We start from the raw sequence: 11016 nt of genomic DNA, 5'->3' as shown, positions 1-11016 counted from the left end.
TCTGCGTCTGTGTGTGTGTGTCTGTGTGTCAGTGTGTGTGCGTGTGTGCGCGCGCGCGTGTGTCAGTGTGTGCGTGCGCGAGTGTACGTGTGCGCGTGCGCGTGAGCGTGTGTGCGTGAGCGTATGTGTACGTGTACGTGAGTGAGTGTGTGCGCTGTAGAACGCAGAAACAGACCCTGGGATCCAAGTTGTTCAGGCCGAACGTGTGTCCCAAACTGAACGAGCCTCACCAGCCCTGGCTCCGTTTAAGCCTTTCCCACTCACATGATCACCAACGTACCCGCACCTTCTGCAGCTCCGAGGAACGGCTCCCGGGCCCGAAACGTTGCCTCTGATTTTGTTTCTCCCTCATCTACACTGCCAGACCTGCTGAGCTTGTTCCCGGTTTACACTGTCCGCAGTTTTTAACCTGTGCCTGCTGCGCAGCACACCTCCAATACTCCCTCGGGATGTAAAAGCTGCCCCTCTCGTCCCTTCTACACATGTCCTCCTCTCGTTTCCAACTCCCCCACCCTACAGATCGGACCATTGCCATCCATCTTATCTGTGCCCCTCGTGGTTTTATAAACTTGTGCTGGTCACCCCTCAGCTTCCTGGGCCCAGCCTCTACTTGTAACAAACGCTCCAGTTCACCGCAACTGGGTGGCCTGAACCGGGCTCGGTGCTCTAGAGCTGGCCTCACCAACGTCCTGTACAACCTCTCCGTAACCTCCCCTTGGGGCTTGGGCAGCGCGCGGTAATTCCTGTGCTCCAGCCCATGCTGAACAGGAACCATTCCTTTTCTGGGGGTCACTGCGGCTCACGAGACGCCAAAAGCGGAGCGCCCGTGGACGGGCTCGGGAGGGTAAAGGACACACACACAGACACACGCGGTGGCAGCTGGTCGGTTTATTCAGGCAGGCAACACCGGAACGTAAGAACAGCCGAGACCAGCACGGGGCAATGAGCCTCTGCGCCCCGGCCGAACAAGAACAAAAATAAAAACAATAAATTAAACAATAAAATCGCTTCCGAAAGTGAATTCCCACCACTGCCCAAATTCATCAGTTCCCCCAAACCGAGGCACTTCTTTGTCATGTGGGGTGAGGGGGCAGTGCGTACATAAACGGCCTGAATTCGCCACCATGTTCCCCCACTGCTGCGTGCAACATGGCCGCCACCACCCCCACAGACAACATGGCCGCCACCACCCCCACAGACAACATGGCCGCCACCACCCCCACAAACATGGCCACCGCCACCCCCACAGACAACATGGCCGCCACCACCCCCACAAACATGGCCACCGCCACCCCCACAGACAACATGGCCGCCACTACCCCCACAAACATGGCCACCGCCACCCCCACAGACATGGTCGCCGCCACCCCCACAGACAACATGGTCGCCACTAACCCCACAGACAACATGGCCGCCGTTACCCCACCCAGACAACTGAGGCGGGGAGGGAGAGACAAAGGAGAGGTGGGGGGTTGGACAGAGAGGGATGAACAGGGAGAGGAGGAGGACCGAGACAAGGGGATGGAGAGGGAGAGAAAGAGAGGGAGAGTGTGAGTTGAGAGAGAAGAATCGCGTTGTGATGGGCTTTTAAAACACGGTGTCCCCCAGAGGCTGTGGAGGGGAGAGGGGAGGAGGAATTCCTACTGCCTGGCTCAAAATGGCTGCCAACATGCTCAAAATGGTTGCCGGCTGGCTCAGAATGGCCGGTGGAAGGAAAACCGGCCAATTGGTGGCACGGCCTCGTGGGAGGGGAGCTCAACAACGTGCCTGCTGGTTGGGAAAGCAGCCCAAGCACTGAAATACGAGGGCCAACAACTCAACAGAGGTTCCAGAACGCCATCACTCACCCGCCATCACCCCACCACTATCAGGGCCAGCGCGGACATGGAGGGGACGCACAATCTCGTCTGCGAGCAGCGACGAGGCAGGACCGATCGAGGGAGGAAGAGGATTGCACGCGTGCTGCAGTCTTTGGGGAATGAGAGTTATCGGCTGCGCTGGTGCGCCGTCCCCCAGCCCCACTCCACTTTGCCGGGACCAAACCTGGCTTTGATTCCCAATCCTCGCCCTCCGCCAGAACCCACCCCGAAGGTACGGTCTCTACCCCAGCCACCGGGGAGGAGCATTACCCCGCTTCACTGGGAACACCGCAGCAGAGGGTAATAGGAGGAGAAAGAGTGGGGGGAGACAGGGACAGGAGAATGAGAGGGTTGGGGGTGGTGACAGAGAGGAGGGGAGAGAGAGAGAACGAGAGAGGGGGTGACGAAGAGGAGGAGGACAGAGAATGGAGAACAGAGTGAGAGGGCGTTACAGAAAGAAGGGGGCACAAGAGAGACAGACTTGGGTAGGGGGTGAGGGGATGACGGAGAGCAGGGGAGAGATAGAGAGGGGCGGAGAGGGTGAAGGGATGATGGAGAGGAGGAGCGAGAGAGAGAGAGTGAGTGAGGTGAGTGACAGGGAGCAGGGGCGAGATTGCGGGGGTGACAGACAGGGGGAGAGAGAGGGAGAGGAGGTGAGAAGAGATAGTATGAGAGTGACGGAGAGGGGAAGACAGCATGAGGGAACGAAGGAGAGGGGGAGAGAGTTGGAGGGGGGAAGACAGAGTGAGAGAATGATGGAGGGGGAAGAGAGAATGGGGGGGGGGTGATGGAGGTGGGGAGGGACAGAGTGGGGCGGGTGGGGGCATGGGGAGGGGGCAGGGACGTGGAATGTGAACTCTCACGGGCGCCCAAGGCACAGCGTCTCCCCAGAAACCGTCCTCCAGCTCCCTCCCCCTCCCGCAGTTCCCGTTGTCCACCTCGTCCTCTTCTTCCTCAGCTGATGTAGATGCGGTGGAAGTCATTGGCTCCGAAGGCAGCGTTACACTTGGGGCATTTTCGCTGCCGTGTGTCGTAACGGGTTTTCACACACTCGAAGCAGAAGACGTGGAAACACTTAGTCAGCACAGCATCCTTCTTCCGGGTATTACAGCACGGGCATGTCAGCTTGGCCTTGGGGGGGGGTGGAGGTGCGGGAAACAGAGAGACACAGTCATTCACAGACTCACACCACACACACTGGCCCAACCCATCCGTGATGACCCACATATCCCAAATTAGTCCTGTTTGCCAGTGCTGGGCCCACATCCCTCTAAACCCACGTCCCCATCCAGATGCCTTTTAAATGCTGTAACTGTACCAGCCCCCACCCACTTCCCCCGGCTGCTCCTTCCATACATGCACCACCCTCTGTGTGAAACAGTTACCCCTCAGGTCCCCATCCCGCTCTCACCTTAAACCTTCGCCCCTCTAGTTTCGGACCCCCCCTCCCCCGGGGAAAGGCTGTGCCCCTCTATCCATGCCCCTCATGATGTTATCAACCTCTATAACATCACCCACACCGACGCTCCAGGGAAAACTGCCCTGGCCTCTCCCTGCTGCTCAAACCCTCCAAAATCCCTTTTCCAAACCCCTTTCCCAACATCCCTCCTGGAGCAGAGAGACCGGGATTGAACGCGGTATTCCCAAAGTGGCCTCACCAACACAGCTGCAACATGACCCTCCTGCCCATCCCCCCCCAAACTCCCTACGATTGACACACTGACCAATAAAGGCAGGCGTACCAAACACCTCAGACCTCAATCCCAGCCCCCCACCATTGGGTCTGGCATCGCCATTAATTTGAGACTAACTCTGCATGTGGATGTGGGGGTGGGGGTGGGAGGTGGTGGTTTGTATCCAGGAACTATCCTGCTCACCCCGAAAGCCCACGACACCTACGTCTCCCCACAGGGACCCCAGGGGCGAAGGTTCCCTCTGGCGGGGCGGCGGCAGGCAGCCCCATGTCACTCTCTCTCACACCTCAGCCCCCGCTCGTCCCCATGCTCACCTTGTACTCCTTAATCTCCTCCATCAGGATCTCATCTGCATCAGAGAAGACCTCAACTTTCTTCTGCTTCTCCAGTTTCCGTCGGAGCCTCGAAAGATCCTCCTGTGTCAACGGGGTGAGAGAGAGAGAATGTACTGTATACAGATACAGCAGAGGGAGTTACAGACTGGAATCTGATCGGGGGGGTTCGAGGTGGGGTTTATATACAGAATAACAGATACCCCCCGGGGAGGGAGTTACAGACTGGAATCTGATTGAGGGGGTTCGGGGGTGTTTATATACAGAATAACAGATACCCCCCCGGGGAGGGAGTTACAGACTGGAATCTGATCGAGGGGGTTCGTGGGGGGGGGTTTATATACAGAATAACAGATACCCCCCCCGGGGAGGGAGTTACAGACTGGAATCTGATCGAGGAGGTTCGCAGGGGGGGGGGTTTATATACAGAATAACAGATACCCCCCCGGGGAGGGAGTTACAGACCGGAATCTGATCGAGGGGGTTCAGGGGGTTTATATACAGAATAACAGATACCCCCCCCCCGGGGAGGGAGTTACAGGCTGGAATCTGATCGAGGGGGTTCGGGGGGGGTTTATATACAGAATAACAGATACCCCCCCCGGGGAGGGAGTTACAGACTGGAATCTGATCGAGGGGGTTCGGGGGGGGGGTTTATATACAGAATAACAGATACCCCCCGGGGAGGGAGTTACAGACTGGAATCTGATCAAGGGGGTTCGGGGGGGGGGGTTTATATACAGAATAACAGATACCCCCCTGGGGAGGGAGTTACAGACCGGAATCTGATCGAGGGGGTTCAGGGGGTTTATATACAGAATAACAGATACCCCCCGGGGAGGGAGTTACAGACTGGAATCTGATAGAGGGGGTTCGGCGGGGTTTATATACAGAATAACAGATACCCCACCCCGGGGAGGGAGTTACAGACTGGAATCGAGTTAAAGCTGCTTGGTCTGGCTGTGGAAGAGCATCACTTACTTGCGCGCGTTTGAGGTTGAAGGCTTCCTTTTCTTTGGCGAAGCAGTTGTCAGACATGGCTGATTGGATCTCCTTCAGTTTGGCCTGGGTGTGCTCGAGCTGCACCTTCAAATCCTCAGCCAGCTGGGCAGCTTCGACTGCCTGAGAGGAAAGCACTGTTACTGAGGGCCAGCAATTACACAGGGGGCTGGTAACAAGGGACGGGGATCGGGCAGTGTATCTAACGCACCGTGAACTGCCTCCCGAGGAACTGGGATGGTGGGGGTGTGGATAGGGGAATACAAGAACAGTTGATCCCTACCTTCCTCTTGTTGAGTTCCAGCGCCTGGCTTCTCAGCGTCAACTCCTTCTCTACCATGGCTAGGCTGCTCTGAAGAACACGTTCCTTCTCCTCCAGCTTCTGCACCACCAGCAGCTGGGCGTCTACCTATCGCAGGGCCAGGGCAGAACAAACAGCGGGTTAGTCCCCTGGCCATATCCCGACTCCCCGCGGTTCTAAAGGAACATCTCTTGCTCTCGAGGGCAGGTGGTGTGGCCTACTGAGAACCTCGCCATCCTCTGACACAGCCAGCGGAATTTCAATCCCAAGCAAGTCGCCCTGTAGTCGGAAGCCCCTGCTTCTTCAATGGTCATAACCAGGGAGCTCCTGGTGTGACAAAAACGCCCCCGCAGTTCACGCCTGCCTCATCCCTTTAGTCCCTAGGGACCACATCTAACCCCGTTTCTCCCAGACAGTCAATACTTGGGCCTCGCCTGCTCTCCATGGCAGACAATTCTTCAGACTCCCCATTGTCTGTTTACAGTCAGGGAGTTTTACAGCTGTACTGCACCTAAACAGGCCCTTCGGTCCAACACGTCTGTGCTGACCCAGGTATCCTAAATTAATCTAGTCCCATTTGACAGCATAAATGCTTCCTGTCCACGCCCCCATCCAGGTGCCTTTTAAATGCTGTAACTGTACCAGCCCCCACCCACTTCGCCCGGCAGCTCGCTCTGTACACCCACCACCCTCTGTGTGAAAAACGTGTCCCTTTTTATATCTTTCCCCCTCTCACCTTAAACCTACGCCCCTCTAGTTTTGGTCCCCCTACCCTGGGGAAAAGGCTAGTTCCCCCTACCCATGCCCCTCATGGTTTTTTAAACCTCTACAGTGTCACCCCTCAGCCTCCGACGCTCCGGGGACAACGGCCTCTCCCTACATCTCAAACCCCGGCAACGTCCTTGTGAGTCTTTTCTGAACCCTTTGAACTGTCACACCATCCTCCCTACACAGGGAGGCCGTCAGTGAACGCAGTTTTCCGGAAGTGGCCCCAGCTGTACAGCTGCAACATGACCCTCCCAACTCCTCTACCTAACTGACCAATAAAGGCAAGCGTCCCACACACCGTCCTCACCGCCCTGTCTACCCGCGAGCCCCACTTTCAACGAGCCATGTCCCTGCAACCCCCAAAGGTCTCTCTGATCAGCAACACTCCCCAGGACCTTACCATGAAGTTTATAAAGGTCCTGCCCTGGTTGGCCTTTCCCCAAAATGTAGCACCTCACGTTTATTTAAATTAAACTCCATCTGCCCCCCCCTCGGCCCATCTGAGCAGGATCCGTTCATACAATGAGATAACCTCCTCCGCTGTCTGCTACACCATCCAGTCGGTGTTGCAGACTTATTGCTCCTATATTCACATCCAAATCCTTTCTACAGATGGCAAAAAGTGACTCAGTGGAGCTCAGGGCCAGCACGCTCCATGTGAAAACGAAGGTCGAGTGTGGCAATGCGCAGCGCTCTCGGATGTTTGGAGAAATTGTCAGCTCGGTCGAAACGGGAAAGGAGACCTCTGGTAAGGTTTCGGAAAAACAGAAGCACGACGGAGCCCTCAAAACCTGCCCAAAAAAGCAGGAGAGAGAACTCAAACAGAGAAACAGGGGCCACTGGCAAACAGGACAGGAACATCCCATGGTCTTTTATATGCACCCAAGGAGCAACAGGGTAGCTAGGGAAACTGTGAGCTCACTCAGGGACAAAGGCGGGAATGCGTGCGTGGAGCTGGAGGCAATGGGCGAGGTCCCTAACGGATACTGAGCAGGAGGGCACAGTGGACGGTGAGTCGCAGGAGGGCCACGTTGATGCTGTACAGCATGTCAGCATAAACATAAAGGCGTTGGGTATTTTGAAAAGCGCCCCAGGGCATGACGGAATCTATCCCCGAACGCTTACAAAACCTTCCTATCTTGTCTGGTCACGGGAGAGGCATAATGACTGACTTCAGTGCTGGGAAAATGATTGGAGAAGATTCTCGGGAATAAAATTCACTCATATCGGGGTGGGGGGTGTGCGGTGTTAGCAACAGGAGGCACAGCTCTGTGCGAGGAAGACGGTGAGTCACAAGCTTGATGGAGATTATTGGAAGAAGCGACAAGAGACTGTGTGGGGGTGGGGGAGCAGGGCAGTAGATGTCTATCTGAGCTTTAGCAAGGTCTGTGACAAGGTCCCTTATAGCAGGCTGATATGGAAGGTGAAGTCACATGGGATCCACGCTGAGCGGGTAAGATGGATACAGGACTGGCTCAGTCACAGCCAAAGGAGGTTTTTCTGACCGGGGACCTGTGGCCAGCGGTGTTTCTGTTTGCGGTACATACATACAAATGATTTGGAGGAGAATGGAGGTGGCCTGATTACTAACTGCAGACGACACAGAGACTGGAGGGGGAGGGCTGTAGACTCCGGAGAGGACTGCCAGCGGGTACTGCAGCTTGCAGTAAGGCTGGAGAATTGGGCTGACAATTGGCAGATGGAGTTAAATCCAAACAAAAACGTGAGGTGACACATTTTGGAAGATTACGCGAATGGCGACGACAGAAGGCATACGGCACGGTGATCTTGCTCGGCCGGGACGCTGAGTGCAAAAACTGGCAACAGAAACAAAGCTGCTGCAGTAGGAAGAGGTTGGAGGGTTGGAGCTGCAGGGAGAGGCCGGATAGACTGGGGTTGTTTTCCCCGGAGCGTCGGAGGCTGACAGGGAGACCTTATAGAGGTTTAGAAAATCGCAAGGGGCACGGGTAGGGTGAGTGGTCAACGTCTTCCCCGCCAGGGCAACTTCCTTACACACAAACAGTGGCTTGTACGAGGGAAGAAGTAGGTGGAGGTACAGTTACAACATTTAAGAGACGTTTGGACAGGTACGTGGATGGGATAGGGTTAGAGGGAGATGGGCCGAATGGAGGCACGCAGGACCCATTTGGTTTGGGAACCCTGGTTGCCGTGCATGAGTGCCGTCCAATCTCTCCTTACAGCTAATACCCTCCAAACTGGCAAACATCCTGGGAGCCAACCATTTCTGTACCCTCTCCATAGCCCCCACATCCTTCAGCGCACCTCACCCACACAGAACCGGACACCCCAATCTGTCCCAGTCCCATGTGCCAGCGTTTGGCCTACATCCCTCTCAACCCTCCCTATCCACGCACCTTTTAAATGCTGTCACTGTACCGGCCCCCACCCACTTCCCCTGGCAGCTCGCTCCATACATGCACCACCCTCTGTGTGTGACAGTTACCCCTTAGGTCCCTCTTAAATCTTTTGCCTCGCGCCTTAAACCCCCCCCCCCCTTATTTTTAGAACTCATTACTCAAGGGGAAAGAGCTTGGCTATTCACCTTATCTATGCCTGCGGGGTATTTATAATCGTCTATGAAGGTGACACCCCAATCTCCTATGAAAGACCCCAGCTTATCCAGCCTCTCTGCTTAACACTCAGACCCTCCACCCCCGGCAAACATCCTCCTGAACCCGTCTCCTGTTGAATAATGTCCTTCCTATAACAGGGCGACCAGAACGGGACACAGTGCGGCAGAAGGGGCCTCACCAACGTCCCTGTCCAACCTCAGTATGACGGCCCGACTCCAGTAACACACCGCTCTGAGCAATGAAGGCAAGCGCGCCAAACGCCTTATTAACTTCTAAAGAATTATGTCCCCGAACACCTGGATCTGTGTTTTACAGCACGACCCAGTGCCCTGTCATTGACTGTACAATTCCTGCCCACATCTGTCTGATCAAAGTGCATCCCCTCACAGCTATCTAAAAGTAACTCCCGCCCAGCACTCCTCAGCCCACTGAACCAGCCGAGCAAGACCAGTGACCCTGGTTTATTTTCGTTTGGGGAGAGGTGTTCACAGTGTTATGGGAAGGGTACAATAGACAGACAGAGTTCACCTCCAGAAGTTGAAAAGGAGACATGAGGTACAAGTGTGTGTGTTTTAAAGCACAAATGCGATGAATGTGCTGCAAGAGGAGGTGGCGGTGGCTGGCAGGTATGAAAGCACCGTCTCAGGGGTATCTTGGGTATCAGGGGAACCGCGTAGAGGCCAGAGGTTTACAGCTCCAAAAGGCATCATGTGGCCGTGCAGAGTTTGTGGGCCGAAGGGCCCGTTCCTGCACTGTACTGTCCTTTGTTCTCTCGAACGAAGACATTTCCTGTCATCTCTGTCCTACCCCTTATCCGTGAGCGATGATGTCTAGTTGTGGGAGCATCCTTCCTGTGTTTACCCCGTCTATCCCTGTTCGGATTTTTCTGTAAGATCCTCTCCCTCATTCTTCCCGATTCCAGACAGTACAGTCCTGAACAATCCAGGCCCACTTCATACGCCAGTCCTGCCATCCCAGCAATCAGGCTGGTCAATCTTCCTCGCACTCCGTCTGCAGCCAGGACAACCTTTCTCAGATAAGGAGACCCAAACTGTGTACACCGTTCTCCAGATGCGGTCCAACCCTGTGCAATCACAGCAAGATATCCCTGCTCCTCTCCCTCCCTCTCTCCCCCTCTGTCTCTATCCCTCCCTGTCTCTGTTTCTACCCCCACCCCGTCTCTATCCCTCTCTCGCCATATCCCATTGACCTTCTCCACCTGCAACGCTGCCTTTCAGCGACTGTGGTGAGGGGCACACACAGGTCCTGTCGCATGCTCCCTAGCTTCCCCCACCCCCGCCCCACCCCCCGCCTCCACCACCCGCTTCCCATCCATTCAGCTGCCTTCCTGAGTTTTCGCCCCTGTGTTTATTTGTACCACACCTGCCCAAATGGCACGGAAGCGTTGTGGAGTCTGTCCACTCTTGGGAGACAGAGCCTTTCGCTACCTCGCGGCCACGTCGCGAATAGCTGCCGGCCTTCCATCAGCGCCCTTACCCGTCCTGCTCCTCATTCCCTGCCTGCCTGCCAGCTCCTGCTCCACATTCGTGCACTAGCCCCCTCCCGATCCCAAGGAACTTTATTTCACATGCTTACGGGGGGTGTTGGGGGGGGTACCTTACTGAACCCCTTCACAAAGTCTCAGTCAACCACATCCGCTGGCTCCCACTTATCCACCCCGCACATGACTGACTTCACTGTACCGAGGTACGTGGCACAGTTCTGTTTTGCAGTCAGTGAGGAATGCAATGTCACAGAGAGCGAGCGGGATGGGGAGGGGGTGGAAACAGGGCTGGGGATCAAAGGGGAGCGCGAGCTGGGCTGGGTGCCTACCTGCGTTTTGAGAGTGAGGACCTGGTCAGCCAGCTCATCCTTCTCCTCCCGCAGTAGCTTGTGGATCTGGTTGGATTTGATGCGCTCCGACATGAGCTTGAAGTTTGCGTCGTCCTTCTCTCGGAGCTGCTGCATCAGCCGGATGTTCTGCTCCTGCATATCCTCAAAGGCCTGGCCCGTCACATCCATCTCCGACAAGAGGGCCTCCTCCTCCTGCTCCACACAAAGCACCGAGTTACACAGGCAGCGTTCACACAGCCACCGCCAGCACTGACAGGGAGGGAGAGGAGACAGGGAGGGGGAGAGAGACGGGGAGGGCCTCCTCCTCCTCCACACGCAGCACCGAGTTACACAGGCAGCGTTCACACAGCCACCGCCAGCACTGACAGGGAGGGAGAGAGAGACAGGGAGGGGGAGAGAGACGGGGAGGGCCTCCTCCTCCTGCTCCACACACAGCACCGAGTTACACAGGCAGCGTTCACACAGCCACCGCCAGCACTGACAGGGAGGGGGAGAGAGAGACAGAGAGACACGGGGAGGGGGGCAGAGAGAGACACGGGGAGGGGGGCAGAGAGAGACACGGGGAGGGGGGCAGAGAGAGACACGGGGAGGGGGGCAGAGAGAGACACGGGGAGG

At 56.2% G+C, this 11016-nt stretch overlaps 1 protein-coding gene across 1 annotated transcript; it reads right to left on the bottom strand.

The window, feature by feature from the left end:
- Positions 1–1281: 1281 nt before the first annotated feature.
- LOC132207496 (E3 ubiquitin-protein ligase BRE1B-like) lies at positions 1282–10592 on the bottom strand. The gene is made up of 5 exons (XM_059643229.1): positions 10381–10592; positions 5168–5293; positions 4867–5007; positions 3868–3969; positions 1282–2990 (listed from the first exon to the last, which is right to left on the bottom strand). Exons 1-5 carry the CDS (start codon positions 10567–10569, stop codon positions 2814–2816), a joined length of 735 nt encoding a protein of 244 aa, XP_059499212.1. The 5' UTR covers positions 10570–10592; the 3' UTR covers positions 1282–2813.
- Between the last annotated feature and the right edge of the window lie 424 nt (positions 10593–11016).

Source organism: Stegostoma tigrinum, chromosome 50 (assembly GCF_030684315.1).
Source record: "Stegostoma tigrinum isolate sSteTig4 chromosome 50, sSteTig4.hap1, whole genome shotgun sequence".
NCBI classification, from domain to species: Eukaryota; Metazoa; Chordata; class Chondrichthyes; order Orectolobiformes; family Stegostomatidae; genus Stegostoma; species Stegostoma tigrinum.
Note: the sequence above shows the minus strand (reverse complement) of the source record. Positions and strands in the feature narration are given on the sequence as shown.

What these genes read in the sequence shown, in the direction of transcription:
- LOC132207496 (XM_059643229.1), bottom strand. Translation starts at nt 10,569, where the DNA reads ATGGATGTGACGGGCCAGGCCTTTGAGGATATGCAGGAGCAGAACATC. An exon ending in TCAACCTCAAACGCGCGCAA is followed by an intron (nt 3,970 to 4,866) that starts GTAAGTGATGCT and finishes CCGTTGACACAG; the next exon opens with GAGGATCTTTCGAGGCTCCG. An exon ending in AGGAGATTAAGGAGTACAAG is followed by an intron (nt 2,991 to 3,867) that starts GTGAGCATGGGG and finishes CCCCCCCCCAAG; the next exon opens with GCCAAGCTGACATGCCCGTG.